Source organism: Eubalaena glacialis, chromosome 12, assembly GCF_028564815.1.
Source record: "Eubalaena glacialis isolate mEubGla1 chromosome 12, mEubGla1.1.hap2.+ XY, whole genome shotgun sequence".
NCBI lineage: Eukaryota > Metazoa > Chordata > Mammalia > Artiodactyla > Balaenidae > Eubalaena > Eubalaena glacialis.
In genome coordinates, this window is record NC_083727.1 from 21,525,293 (window position 1) to 21,541,464 (window position 16,172).

Consider the following 16,172-nt stretch of genomic DNA (forward strand, 5'->3'; position numbering starts at 1 on the left):
ACACTTTTCTATTTCAAAACTTAGTACAAAGCTACAGTAATCTTGACAGTGTAGCATATTAGTAGACATATACATCAATGGGATAGAATTGAGAGTTCAGAAATAAATTTGACATATATGGTCATCTGATTTTTGACAAGGGTACTGAGACAATTCAACAGGGAAAGAATCATCTTTTCGAAAAATGGACCTGGACAATTGGATATCCACATGCAAAAGAATGAAATTGGAACCCTACACCACACTACACATAAATATTTAAAATGTATCACAGACCTAAATGTAAGAGCTAAAATTATAAAACTCTTAGAAGGAAACATATGTGTAAATCTTGACAGTGGTTAGTCTATGGTTTCCTAGATAGGAGACCAAAAGTGCAAACAACAACAACAAAATAGATAAACTGAACACAATAAAAAATTTCAGTTGCAAATCATAGACAGTATCAAGAAAGTGAAAAGACAACTCTGAAAATGGGAGAAAGTATTTGCAAATCATAAATCTGATAAGGGACTTGTATCCAGTATACAAAGAACTCTTATAGCTCAATAATAGCAAGTCAAATCACCCAATTAAAATTAAGCAAAGGATCTGAATAGACATTTCTCCAAAGAAGATATACAAATGGCCAATAAGCACACAAAAAGATGCTCAATGTCATAAGTAATCAGGGAAATGCAAATCAAAACCACAATGAAATACAACTTCACACTTACTAGATTAGCCATAATCAAAAGACAGTAACAAGTGTTGAAGAGGATGTGGAGAAATTGGAACCTTCAAATACTGCTGGAGGCAATGTAAAATGGTACAGCCGCTTTGGAAAACTGGCAGTTCCTTAAAATATAACATAACAAAGATAGAGTTACCATATGACCCAGCAATTCCACTCCTAGATATATACCCAAGAGAAATGAAAACATATGTTCACAAAAACTTTTACCTGAAGTTCATGGCAGCCCCGTTCAGAGAGTCAAGAGGTAAAAATAACCCAAATGTTCATCAACTGATGGATGGATAAATAAAATGTGGTATATTAATACAGTGGAGTATTATTTGGCAATAATAAGAAACGAAGTACTGATACATGCTACAACATGGATGACCCTTGAAAACATCATGCTAAGTGAAAGAAGCCAGTCATAAAAGGCGTGTTGTGTTGTATGATCCCACTTATATAAATTCTTCAGAATAAGCAAAGCTACAGAAGCAGAAAGGGGATTAGTGGTTAATTAGGGCTAGGAGTCTGGGGTTGAGAACAGGGATCAATGGTTGCAGAACACAGTGAATATACTGAAAAACAACGAATTGTACACTTTCGATGGGTGAATTTTATGGTATGTTAATTATATGTCAATAAAGCTGTTTTGAAAAATAGAAAAAATGACTCTAACTTCACGTTTTCAGAAATCATTATTACTTGGTCTTCTTAGAACCTAGATGCAGCCCTAAGCTGAAAGACTCAAAAGAGTCTAAAATCAAGAAAGAAAAGCCAGCTAACTTGTGGCCTATAGTGCTGATTTTTACAAAAGCCCAAATCGAGTAACAAGTATAAACTATCAGACTCTGTGCTATTGACTCCTTAGACTCAAACAGATTTTCCCCCTGTTAAGCATTTACGATGGGAATCCTCTTCGCCACTGTAATCCCTAGCAGCCACTCTAGACTTAAACAACTAGTAGATGCCTGAGATCACACAGAACAAAGATCTTCACACCACTTGTGAAGCCAGTGGCAAACAGCTAACGAGGAGTGAACAAAATACTTGGAAGGGTAGAGGGTTTGACATTCTCAGACTCAGAGAAGAACACCAACATGAATATAAAACTTAAGATATGGCAACCAAATGTTCTGTTTTTGTTGTTTTTTCATTTTCATTTGGAATCTAATGGCAGAACTTCAGGGAAATGGAGTGATAGTAATACACTTAGAGGATATAAATGGATATCATGAGAAAACTGCTCCGCTCTTAACATTAAAAAACTTCAGTCATAGCAACTATCATCCCTTAACCAACAAAACAAAACCAAAAAAACCCTCTACTCATGATGTCTGAATTGGTCACTCCAAGATATACAAACTTTTAATCAACTAAACGGAGGACCTGTAATTTAAGTATAACACCATTCCATGAGATATTTCTCTGAAATATCTTTTATGGTCAAGCATAACTTTTTGTTTAAATTACTTATAAATAAACTGCCCAATCTCTTGACATGATTAGTCATTGTATTAGGAATTACAGCAATCTGGGTATTTTCTGCTGTACTGGGTAAGAGTTAGGAAAGTCACATTTTAGGATTCTACTTTGCTTGTTAGGCATCATTTATGTAACATTCCTTGATTTTTACAAATGCAAAATTCACTTTTCTAATATTAACCCTAACAATACTTTGTGGCTAAAGAACTAAATTCAGGGCAGTACTTTATACCTGTTGTATTGGAGTACTGATCTAACTCTATGCTTTGCCAGTGCCGAAATTTAAAATATAACTCTTCCTTGAAATGAAAGAAGTCACACTGCTTTAAAGTAAGACAAAGGAAAGTAAGCCTTAATTCCACAAAATAGTTTACTAAAATTAAGATCCTAATCAACACTCCCCCTCAAATTCCCAAAAAGCTATCAACATGAAGTCTCTTCTGTTCAGCAGCGGCACTGTACAACCTTGTCAATAACAGTAAGGGAAGGTGTGATCTTTTTTGGATTCTGATTCCTCTCCTTTGCAGACGGTTGGTTCTCCTGAGGCATTAACATAAGCCGGAGCAAAGCTGATGATATTTCAGGGAGTGAAGCTCTACAATATAAACAAACCCATGCTGGGGGAGGCTGGAATGGTAGAATGCTATCTAGTTAGAGACATCCTGGAGCTGATTAAAACAACAACAACAACAAAAAAAAGAACCCTTTATCTCTGCACTGTCATTTCCTTTCAGCAAGATCCTGTTGATGTTTACACAATTTGAAAAGTGTATCAAATACCTCAAGGAATAACGTAAATGCCCCCTTTGAGGTTTTGTTTTTTAATTCTTGATGGAAAAACATATCAAAATAGTATCTTTTAAGTATGTTTCATTATCCAATCACAAGTATCGCCACCAAAAAGTTGTTTATCCTTACACTACTGGAGAAACGCCAGACGTACCTTCCTTCCTTTTTTTTTTTTTTTTTTAAGAAAATGGAAAAAAGAAACTTAAAACAGGGCAGTATAGCTCAGAAACATTACACACGTTTCCATCAAACGATCTTTAGCCCTGAATAACCGGGTTCATGAAATGTTTCCCCAAATTTTATAGCTTGTGTCTAATAAACAAGTATCATTTGAAACAATTAAGCTTTTTTCTGTTAGTTATTAAGTATTCAGCGTTCTGCCAGGATAAAAGAAGGCAAACAGCACTTCTACTCCGAAACACAAACCATAAATCAGTTGACAAGCTTGAAAGAATTCAGTTCTAGTCTGTTCGGAAGCCAAGTGTAAATACAGAAAAACCTGTTGGCGAGTTTATCTTGCTCTTTAAGTTTCGCGTTTTTAAAACAAAGCAATACGCCAATGGCGTTTCTCGTAAATTTCAGGCTCAGAAGGGATTCAGAGAAACACGAAAGCGAGGCATCTCAGAGAAAATGGAGCCTGTGCCTTTAAGGTAAAATCGGCTGGATCCCAAAAGGCATTCCACTTTTCCACGACAAAGAGTTTGGGGGAGCGCTACCTCTCGGGTTTCTCGGAGGGACTTGGCGGGTTCGGGCAGAGCCCGGCTCGCCGAGGAGCCCTCGACCGCCCAGGCTGCCCCGAGCCAGCCCAGCGCCCGCGGGGCGGGAGCGCATCGCGTGCGCCCCGGACTCACCGCTGCTGGGCTGCGGGGACAGCGTGGAGACCGAGGTCTGGCCCATGTCTCGGGTCGCAGGGCCAGGTCGGGCGATCACGCGGCTCTTTTGGTCCTTGGATCATGGGTCCGCTCGCAGACAGATTCCCAAGCGTTCATTTTCCGGTCCGTGCGGAGCTGCCCGCCGGGTCCCCTCACCTTCTCCCCTTCGCGGGTCTCCCAGCCCGGCCGGCCGCAGCCGGCGCGGCGGATCCTGCCCAGCGGATGCCTGTCATTCCTCTATGCAGATTAGCTGGGGTCAAGGGTCACGGAGGAGGAGAGAGGGGGAGTGGGCGACGGGGGCGGTGGAATGAGGGGGGCGAGGAAGTGGGGAGGGGAGAGGCCCCGGCTGGTTCAGCCGCGCCTGCGGGGGCTGTGAGACCCGCGACCCCCCCAGGGTAGCAGAGAGTTCGGGTGACTCCCGTTTAACTTAAAAGGTTCCCTGTCAAATGATCCTTTAGGGCTGGAAGAAAAGGAATTAAAGTACTTAGTCACGGTACTTAATTTAAGAAAATTTGTTTCGTTAAAGCTAGTTCCTTCCTCACATTGTTTGCTGATATGTGTGCATTTTTTTTTCTCCTTTTAAAAATTATCTTCCTTTTAACAAGTGGAATTTTAAAAAGCAGTATTAGTGGCCTCAATCAGGTTGAACAATAAATCTGAATGATGGATCTATGTGTAAGATCAACAAAGTATACACTTTGCTCTCTACCACCTAGACTCTGGGAAGTTCACCTCCCCTATATTCAGAAGAATCACTGTGAGACTATCAAACTGCGTGGTAAGGTGTTTAAAATATACAAAAGGTGAAAACAACAGTAATTTATTTTAGAAGCTAACATTCCATAAAAGTTAAATTAAATCCTACTGTAATTAAATCTCAAGCGCAAACTCCTTAAAAATATGAATACAAATAAATACTGTTGATGAGAAATCTAGATGCCATATCTATCTCCATCTATCGATCAATCTATAGATAGATCGATAGATAGATGGAGATAGATATGGCATTAGACTGGATGGTGGTTACATAAATGTGGTTCACTTTAAGAAAATTCATTGAATTGTATACTATGATTTGTGCATTTTTCTGAATGTATATGTTTCATTAAAGTTTTTTTTTAAGTGTATTTTTTTTGTTTTGGCCAGGCCGCTAGGCTTATGGGATCGAACCCAGGGCCCTGGCAGCGAGAGCACCGAGTCCTAACCACTGGCCGCCAGGGGATTCCCAAAAAAGAGTATTTTTTAATTTTTTAATTTATTTTTATTGGAGTATAGTTGATTTACAATGTTGTGTTAGTTTCTGCTGTACAGCAAAGTGAATCAGTTATACATATGCATATATCCACTCTTTTTTAGATTCTTTTCCCATATAGGTCATTAGAGAGTATTGAGTAGAGTTTCCTGTGCTACACAGTAGGTCCCTATTTGTTATCTATTTTATATATACTAGTGTGTATATGTCAATCCCGATCTCCCAATTTATCCGTCCCCAACAGTGTATTTTTAAAAAAACTATATTTAGCTCACTTGCCACAGCTTTCACTTTTTAGGTTATCCTAGACATTCAACTCTGAACTATTAAAAATCTATATAGTATATAATCATTAGAGAAATGCAAATCAAAACTACAATGAGGTATCACCTCACACTGGTCAGAATGGCCATCATCAAAAAATCTACAAACAGGGGCTTCCCTGGTGGCGCAGTGGTTGAGAATCTGCCTGCCAATGCAGGGGATGCGGGTTCGAGCCCTGGTCTGGGAAGATCCCACATGCCGCGGAGCAACTGGGCCCGTGAGCCATAACTACTGAGCCTGCGCGTCTGGAGCCTGTGCTCCGCAACAAGAGAGGCCGCGACAGTGAGAGGCCCGCGCACCGCGATGAAGAGTGGCCCCCCACTTGCCACAACCAGAGAAAGCCCTCCCACAGAAACGAAGACCCAACACAGCCAAAAATAAATAAATAAATAAATTAAAAAAAAAAAAAATCTACAAACAGTAAGTGCTCGAGAGGGTGTGGAGAAAAGGGAACCCTCCTACACTGTTGATGGGAATGTAAATTGGTGCAGCCAGTAGGAGAACGGTATGGAGGTTCTTTAAAAAACTAAAAATAGAGCTACCATATGATCCTGCAATCCCAGTCCTGGGCATATATCCAGAGAAAACCATAATTTGAAAAGATACATGCACCCCAATATTCATTGCAGCACTATTTACAATAGCCAGGACATGGAAGCAACCTAAATGTCCATCAGTGGAGAAATGGATAAAGAAGATGTGGTACAGGGCTTCCCTGGTGGCGCAGTGGTTAAGAATCCACCTGCCAATGCAGGGGACACGGGTTTGATCCCTGGTCCGGGAAGATCCCACATGCCGCGGAGCAACTAAGCCCGTGCGCCACAACTACTGAGCCTGTGCTCTAGAACCCTCAAGCCACAACTACTGAGCCTGCGTGCCACAACTACTGAAGCCTGTGCGCCTGGAGCCTGTGCTCTGCAACAAGAGAAGCCACCGCAGTGAGAAGCCCGTGCACCGCAACGAAGAGTAGCCCCTACTCATCACAACTAGAGAAAGCCCGGGCGCAGCAACGAAGACCCAATGCATCCAAAAATAAATAAATTAAATAAATAAATTTTTTAAAAAAGATGTGATACATATATACTATGGAATATTTATACTCAGCCATAAAAAGAAACGAAATTGAGTTATTTGTAGTGAAGTGGGTGGACCTAGAGTCTGTCATACAGAGGGAAGTAAGTCAGAAAGAGAAAAACAAATACCGTATGCTAACACATACATATGGAATCTTAAAAAAAAAAAAAAAAGGTTCTGAAGAAACTAGGGGCAGGACAGGAATGAAGACGCAGATGTAGAGAATGGACTTGAGGACACGGGGAGGGGGAAGGGTAAGCTGGGACGAAGTGAGAGAGTAGCATGGACATATATACACTACCAAACGTAAAATAGATAGCTAGTGGGAAGCAGCCACATAGCACAGGGAGATCAGCTCATGCTTTGTGACCACCTAGAGGGGTGGGATTGGGAGGGTGGGAGGGAGATGCAAGGGGGAGGAGATATGGGGACATATGTATACCTATAGCTGATTCACTTTGTTATAAAGCAGAAACTAACACACCATTGTAAAGCACTTATACTCCAATAAAGATGTTAAAAAAAAAAAAAAAGATCACATAGAGCCTTGCTTTGTTTTTTGAAAGACATTTGCTTGTCTGTTTTATCATTTAAGTGCCCTCTTTTTTTCACACCCAAATAGCCCACCCTCTACTGTGGGGAAAACTTTTTCCCTAGAATAGTGTGATCAATTATCTACTTCCTTTTGCCTAATTCACTCTTAAGAAACACTGATATTTTTCTTTTTTGCGTGGCTACAAAGACCTTATCAAATTATTTAAAATGTTGGTATCTATGTATTCACATGTATACATAAAACAATTACATAGAATCTTCAGATCACTGTGGTGCTAATGTGGTACACACATGAGCCTGGCAGGGACTCAAATGAGGCCAGGCTTGGAGGCATAGGGCTTTGGAAAACTGGACGTCCTTCTAAGGACCTGAGAGGAGTGGGGTGACGAGGAAATGGCCACTTCAGGGGTTTGGCTTAACCCCACTGCTCAGAGCTCCACCTCAAGCTCCCTTCCCATCTTCAAGGGAAGGGAACCCATTTTCAGACTGTATCCCCACTACATACAAGCCAAGTCCCTAAAATCTTGCTGTGGCAAACACACGCAGGAATCCACTGGACCAAGTCTTTATAAATATATTTATATCAGAGAGAAGCAAGGCACTTTGGGAGCATTACGGCTCACTCTCCTACATACATCATTCTAGACAGAAAGTAAAAATTGGTTAGTTTCTCAAGCAAGTTAAATGAGTAAAGTTAATACAATAACAAAATTGTTCCCTAGCCCTTCCTGAGGCACAGGTTGAGGCGCATCTCTAGGTGACACCTGGTCCCAGGTCATCTGGACCCCGGCAGAGCTCAAAAACTGATGCCCCCAGGAAGCCTGACATCTCTGCTGAGCAAAAGCCCCTGGCCTTGGGGCACTGCCCCCTCCCCAGGCCCTGAGGTCAGGTGAGGGGGGTTGCAGTGGGAGGCACGCGGAGAGCAGAGCTGGGACACGGTAGGAATGCTTAAGCAGGGTCACCAAAGCCACAGAGACCTCAGTCTATCCGAGCTGGTGCTGCAGGGCCGGAGGATCAGCTCCACAAAGAAACCCTGATATTTTTTAACAAAACTCAGGATTAACCAAGATGTGAGTTCTAATTAGGACAATGAAATTAATCCTAACTAAATTTCCTTTTAAAGTGGAAAGCTGCTGTGTTTGGGAACACATTCCACCTGGGGGGTTCAGCAGTGAGAGTAAACAATTATAATGGCTCTTCTATTTCTTCCTTTAAATTGTCTTAAAACAACAACCACCAAAAAAAAAAAAGACCAGGTTGAGTGTTCTCTCCATCTAAACTGAGAGGAGGAAATTCTCACTCTTCTTTCCATTGATAGAGCCTAATGGATAAGGGAGGTCATTGATTAGAGGAAATATACCATAAATTTTGCACATCAGAATATGTAAATACAATCATTTTCTTTGAAATTAACAAAAGCTAAACTTTGACACAAATTTGTCATTTTTGCTATCAATACTTCTTTTCCTTGAGAAACAATAACGTGTTTCTTTTTATTTCTTCTGCAAATTCATATTTCAAACATCAAAGGGGTACTCTATAGCTCTAGTCTTTCAGGATTTACTAAATCCATCTATATATACCTTATTCAAAAACCTTTCATGATTTGCTAGTTAATATAATCTTAGCCTCATCTGGGATTCTTACAATCCCCCGATCAGGTTACACACTTTCCTCTGAAATTTTTCCAGTTCCATTACATTATCCTTGAAGCATGTCAACCAAAACTGCAGGAAGTGGGCATTAAAGTTCCATTATAAGGGTGGCGCAGTTTATTCTATTTTGTTTCCAGTGCTTCCGATGAGGCTCGGTGTTTTAACAGCCTTTTTATCACAGCTAACAAATTATATTAATGAACATAGAGAAAGTCTACAGAAATCCCTAAATTCCATTTATAGGTCATAACATAAAGGTTAGAATTTATCATCTAACAAGAGTATGTTAAGATAATTTCCCCCCCAGGGGCTTCCCTGGTGGCACAGTGGTTAAGAATCCGCCTGCCAATGCAGGGGACACGGGTTCGAGCCCTGGTCTTGGAAGATCCCACATGCCACGGAGCAACTAAGCCCATGTGCCACAACTACTGAGCCCACGCGCCACAACTACTGAAGCCCATGCGCCTAGAGCCTGTGCTCCGCAACAAGAGAAGCCACCACAATGAGAAACACGCGCACCACAATGAAGAGTAGCCCCCGCTCGCCTCAACTAAAGAAAGCCCGCGCGCAGTGACGAAGACCCAGCACAGCCAAATATAAATAAAATAAATAAATTTATAAAAAAAAAAAAAAGATAACTTCGCCCCAAATTGCCCTTTTCTTGCCTCATTACAGCTCATCTGCTATTATTCAGCCAACTCACAGTTTTACTAAGAGCTCTGCGTGTTAATCCCTCAAGTTTATAGTTTAACGGTGGGAATGTTTAATGTCATCTGAAAAAAATGGATGTTTCTCTGTGTTACCTCTTTCCAGAGAATTTATAAAATTGCTAAAGAAGATTAGTGCCAACATCTAACTTTGAGGAAATGATCTATTTATAACTCTTCAGCATTGGTCCTGTTCTTCAGTCTATATTTCTAGACCAATCTCTCATCCAGTGATACCCTGGTAAATGCTCAACAACTGGTTTGATCTGGGGGTGGGGACAAGACTGATGAGCGATTTGTGTTTGCTGTTTTCTATGATATTAATACTTCTACAATGACCAATTCAATGAGTGGTCAGCTGGCTCGCAAAATTTATGTCAACTGGTTTGCCAAGTTTCTGGAAATTTAACAACGGGCCTCTATGAGCAGGCTTCAGCGTAGCACCACTTTCATGTTTTTTAATATGCTGTCATCAAATCATACCATGACTGATTGTGAGAAACAGTTGATGTTCAACGTTCCTAAAAATATAGACTGACAGCATCTTCTGATTTTTTCCATTATCTGGTCTAAATATTTTTGAACCCCTGAAAGACCTTCTGTGATTTATTCCTTTATTTCTGGAAAGAAATTAAATTGGGTGGATTAGTTAGAGCGAATTTCCCCTCCCGGAAACTGGTTTGCCTTTTGACAAAGAGGTTGTACTTCTTGAGGTTTTCAAGCATTTTACCCTATAACACAGATTTCACTGGCTTGTAGGAGTTATTAAATTCATCCATCTGGGGTACCCAAAGTGACACTTGCAATTTTTATGGGTGGAAATCACTAGTTCCATTAGATAAAAGTTAAAAGCAGACATAAACCTAAACTTTAGCAATCTATTTGTGGAAAGGTCCTTTCCTACCAGGTCAAAGTCCAAATTGTAGGTATACAATTTGGTGAACAGAGAGATGGTTTACAGTGAGTACAGTCACCATTACCAAGTCCTGTAACTTAGGTCACTGACAGGCTTTTCTAGTGGCCAAATCTCAGCTTGGAGTAGCAGAAAGAGTGAGATCTTCCTCCCTCAAAGCACAGATGCCATGAATACTCATCCTAGGTGTCTGGTTTCCTGGCTGCTGCTGGCTCTGCTAGGACCACATTTTGAGACACCAGCATTTGGGGGTGAGGGGGTAGGAGGAGGAGGGTTAGGCAGAGTACCAGAAGATGAGATGGTTGATCAGAGCAGTGGTGGTCTAGGAAGCAAAAGTGGCTGGTTGGTGGCCACGTACAGGTAGATGAAGATCTCTTAACTGGCACCCTTATTCCTGGACTTGGCCGTGAAGATCTAGTGAATTACTGATATTTGCCTGAGTAATGGGAATCACAGTCATAGAAAACCTTCTCCTAGTGGAAAGGAAATGAAACTTAGTAATTAAAACTTAGTAACTTTCCAAATAGGATTTTTTTAAAGTGTATTAGTTTGTTTTCTAGATACAATGGTCAGAAGAAACAACAGAAATTCACAGATGATCTAAAAGTATCAGTTTAATCATTTATTTTCTTCCTACCTACCGCTGTCAGATTTATTAAAGAGCAGAAAACTGTCTTTTCTCCCTTTCTCTGGTGGAGGTGCTAAAGGTCAATTTTTTAAATTAGAAGGCTATTCTTAACACAAGAGGTTCTAATAATCACATACAAGAATATATAACTCAGAAACTAAAAGCTGGTGTGCAAAAGTTTTTAAGTAGGTTTTTACTAGACTATCTGCCAGTTTTTTGAAACTTTGCATTACTCCAAAACTTGGCTACATTTTGTGAAAGTCAGCATATTTAGAAACATATAACTACTAAAAAGCAAATAGAATGTTATGATTTCAGTTGGAATTTTGTATATGCAACCAGTGTTTACTTTTTAAAACGTTACAGCAATTGCCACCAAATGCTTCCTATGCCTTTTATTTTGACAATGCTGAGAGATTTTAGTTTTAAGGTGATAATATAAACAGACAAAGGAGAACTCTGGTTAAGAAAAGAATTACAACTTCAGACATTCTAGTTATATTCAGCATCAGTAGGAGAGAAAACCACATTCCAGAAGTATTAGAACAGGAAACAAACCTGTAAGACAGGCTTTTCTTTCCTATTGTTCTCATATTTTTATATGATTTATTTCCTGAGTTTTTCTTCTACTGCTCGCTCAAGCTAAAAGGATTAACAAAATACCTTGCCCCTGTTTTGCCCTGAGTGAGTCTCTGCAGAGGGCATGGTGTTTCACACGTGTGCTTACTTAGTGATTGAGCTGGATGGTTAGAAGATTTACTCTGGAAAATAAAGACCTCGAGGGGTGGTGCTGGAATTTCCTTTTCCAGAAACTTTCCCCCACCCCAGGAGAAAAAGTGTGTAATTTGCTGCACTTCGTTTTACAAGAAAAACAAATTACTCGTCCACAGTATTTAAAACTCTGACAACTGCTATAAAATGAATAATCTTTAATTTACTAACCGAAATCTATAGAGAACATTCCTTCAAGACATTTTTAATAATTAGTGCCCAATTTACAGAAAATAATTGCTTAAAACAAATCATTGTTTTATTAACCATCGCATCTATCCCTAGAACCTAACAAAGTGTCTGGCACATAGAGGGCACTCAATATGTATTGTGTGATAAATCACATTTACATGATTTCCTTAATTATATAGCAACTTGCAGCGTGGATGAAAAAAATCCAGCTAGGAATAAATGTATGATTTTGGTGATATTATGCGGACTGCATAGCAAGATGATATCAATTTGTGTCAGTGACTGTAAATTTCCTTTTATATGCCATTCTATTAATAATAATCATCATCTAGTCATTTAGCTAGAATTAACTGAGGATCTCCCATGGGCCTCACACCTCTAGTGTGAGGGTAAGTGAGGTACAGACCGTACCCTGGAGGACTTCACTATATATATATATATATGGTGGAGGGTGGGTGTTTTGGCTTACAAGTAAATTACTATAACAGTGAGTACTATGATAGAGGTTTGTTCCACCAAGAGTTAAGGATGAACAGTGGGCTGCTACAGGGAAGGCTCTGAACTTTATTAATTGCTAAATCCACATCTTTCCAATACAGAGTCAGCAACTCATTCTGAAGATGACTCAAGATTGTGAAGGGCTTCCGAAATCAAAGATTAAATTCTGATAGTATGTAGTTAGTATTAACTGTATGTCTTTATTTATTGCTGACAGCTTTTTGAGGAATAATTTACAAACCCTAAATTCTACCCATTTTAAGTAAACAATTCAATGAGTTTTAGTAAATATGTAGTGCAACCACTTCTGCAGTCAGGTTTTAGAAGACTTTGAGAATCCTGAAGAGTTCCATCATGTCCTGCAGTTAATCCCAGTCCTACTCGCTGGCATCAGGCAACTACTGACCAGCTTTCCATCTCCATAGTTTAGACTCTTCTAAAATTTCATATAAATGGAATAACAGCATATGCAGTTTTTTATATCTGGCTTTTTTCACTTAATGTTTTTGATAGTCATCCATGTTGTTGTATGTATCGCTATTCTGTTCCCTTTTGTTCTGAGTAGGGGTCCATTGTACGGCTATATCAAAGTTTGTTTATCTATTTACCAGTTAATGGGCATGTGGGTTGTAACTATATTGCATTGTATTGTATTCCTATTCTGTGAAAATACATAAGATGGATCTATCTATCTATCTATCTGTATGATAGTTCCGTATAAATAAGAATTCATTTATTGGTTCATCAGTCATCCAACAAATATTTATTATGCATCTCCTTTGTATCAGGCTCTGTTCTAGGTATTTAAGATATAGAATTAAACAAAAAGTAAAAATATATGCATTCAGAGAACTTACATTTTAAGGAAAGGACAGAAAATAAGCAATGAACATAATAAATCTGTAAATTTTATAGCAATTTAGAAGATGAAAAGTGCTATGAAATAAATGGGGAAGGGTAAGAGCGATGGATTAGCATGTGATGGTCATAGTAGTCCTCACTGAAAAGGTAATCAATGAGCACAGACTCAAAGGACACTATGGAGTTAGCCATGTGGTTATCTGGAGAAAGGGCACCCAAAGCCAGAAGACAAGAGCATGTTGTATGTTCAAGCAACACTAAGGGACCAGTGTGGTTGGAGGACAGTAAGGGAGGGGGAGGTGAGAAGGGGATTGTAAGTCATATAGGACCTTAGAGTTGACCATAAAGACTTTGGCTTTTACTATAAGTGAGATGAGGAAGCAATGACAGTTTTGAGCAAAGGAATGGCATGATCTGCCTTATGTATTAAGATCACTACGGCTTCTGAGTAGAGGATAGAAGAGACGAGGTTGGAAGCAGAGAGACCAGGAGAGACTACAAGAATACGCCAGGCAAGAAGTGACAGGGGCTTAGACCAGGTTGGCAACAGTGGGAATGGTGAAATGTACTTGGTTTCTGGGTACATTTTTAAGGTAGAGCCAAATTTCTTCATGGATTGAATGTGGAGTATGGGAGAAAAGAGACAAAGCAAGGACAACTTCAAAATTTTGTTTGAGCAATTGGAAGGGCTGAGTTGCCATTAATTAAATCTGAGACAACAGTGAGTGAAGTGGGTTTGGGGTAAAAAATTCAAAGTTCAAATTTGAAATGTTCAATTAGACATCCAATTGTAGAATGAAAACAATCCTAGGTGTCACCAAGGAAAAAATCAATCTATACCTAGATATATCCTAGGGACACTGAATGTCAAGAATAAAGAGAAAATTTAAAAAGTAGTGGGTAGAAAAGACAGATGCCACATCAAGGCATCACAATAAATCCAAGAAGACAATAGAATTATATTTTCTTTGTGTTATGGAGAAATATCTTAGAATTCCATACCCCAATAAACAATCATTCACTAAATCAAACACTCACTCACTAAAAGTGGTTAATCACTGAAGGAACTTCTACAGAATATTCCTCAGCAAGAAAGAAGAAGAGCCCAGATTAAGGGTGGGATGCAAAAAACAACAGTGAGTATAGAAGTTGATAAAATTATGGTGAATTTAATAAACTATTGGCTGTGCAAAATGGAGAGGTAGTCAATGAGTTTTTAACATATGTTAAGGTCCTGATTTTGACCAGGAGGACAGACAAATTAAATGCTTTTTGACTTTGTTAGAAAAATGTGTTGTTTCAAATAATAAGAAAAATGTAATAATAAGCTTCCAAATCAGTAAATAAAAGAAAAGGGAATAAAAAAATGTTTTACTAACCCAAATAATGAGAAAAGAAAATGAGAGAAAACTTTAAAAAGAGCAGGCTAAAAAAGATGATGATCAATTAAGATGGTCAAGTTAGCCCAAAATTCTGATTGCAGTAAATGTGAAAGGAATATTCATATCTAATGACAGAGAGTAAAAGAATGGAGCAGAAATACAATGCATCTCTCTATCTGCCAATTTTGGGAGATACATCCAAAAGAGCAAAAGCTGAAAATAAAAGCATGAAAAATATATACTTAAGCAAATACTTACCAAGGGAAAATTGGTGTATCAATATTAATAATAGATGAATTAAAATTGAAGTAAAAATAATGAATAGCATAGAGGGACCGATTATATAATGATAAAAAGAAAAATTTTGCAAGAAAATAGATGTACAAATTATCAGCTAGTATGCCCCTACCATCAGAATCTTCAAATACAAAAACCAAAAACTAACAGAATTAGAAGGATAGATAGACCAATTCACAATAATATGGAGAGATTTTAACATACCATGAAAAAGTAACAAGATCAAGCAGACAAAACATTTTTAAGGTTATGAATATGAACAATCCATTTGATAAGCTTGGGTTTACAGATATATGTAGACACCGGTATTCAAGAAATAGCAACTACACATTGAGTAAATACTGGATCTCAATAAGTTTTAAAGAATTCATATTATATAATCTACAATCTCTGACCATAATGTAATGAAATGTGTTGATTTCTTAGAAATCAATAAGAAAAACAGTTAAAACAGAAAAAAAAAAAAACCCTCTCATACTTTTTTGGAAACTTTTTTTTAAAAAAAGTGCTCCTAAGTTACACAAGGAAATCAAATTGTAACTTATAAAGTGTGTAGAACAAAACAATGAAAGCACTACAGAATATGTGAGATGATAGTAATGTGGTAATCAGAGGTATATTTAAAGTCTTAACTGCATTTTTAAAAAAAGAAAGCGAGATTTATTCAGAGAGAAATAATATACTTATACAAATAAATTAGGTAAGTATTAAACTGATGAAGCTAAAAAAGGAAAGAAAAAAGAAGAAAAGGAACAGAGTAAGAAAGGGAATAATAAAAATAAGGGTGCAAATGAAAATAAGAAATAAAAATCAAGAGATTTGCTTTGGTATATTCAGAAACTTCATTCATCCATGTGAAAAGCAGGGGTTGACTTAATAAATTAAGAGAATGCTCTGCATTTCTGATTGGAAAAAAGTAATTGGAATGCAGGTAAAGACAATTCAAGATGAAAAACAGAGCTATCTGGTAGTTACACGAACTGAAACATCACTAGTAGAAAGGTGAATTTAAAACTTACTATTTCGCATCCCGGGGAAAACACAGATGCATATTTAGTGTTATTTAAACCACTTGCATTATTAAATAGCACAGCATTCTATAAATAAAAACAGATGCTCAACTGCTTATTTTTGTTTTCTTTATAGTTAATATCTCTGTAATATTTTTTATTTGTACTACAATGGTATCTTTAAAACTCCAA

At 38.3% G+C, this 16,172-nt stretch overlaps 1 protein-coding gene across 7 annotated transcripts in view; it reads right to left on the reverse strand.

The window, feature by feature from the left end:
• Window positions 1-16,172, reverse strand: part of PHACTR2 (phosphatase and actin regulator 2) — a 265,995-nt gene that overhangs the window by 131,163 nt on the left and 118,660 nt on the right. The window contains exon 1 of one of the 7 annotated variants that reach the window (XM_061206733.1): window positions 3,841-4,090. The exons of the other annotated variants lie outside the window; for them this stretch is intronic. Within the exon in view, the coding sequence (XP_061062716.1) occupies window positions 3,841-3,886 (46 nt within the window). The 5' untranslated portion in view covers window positions 3,887-4,090. Of the gene's footprint in view, window positions 1-3,840; window positions 4,091-16,172 lie in introns of those variants that run through there. 7 annotated transcript variants of the gene reach the window in all.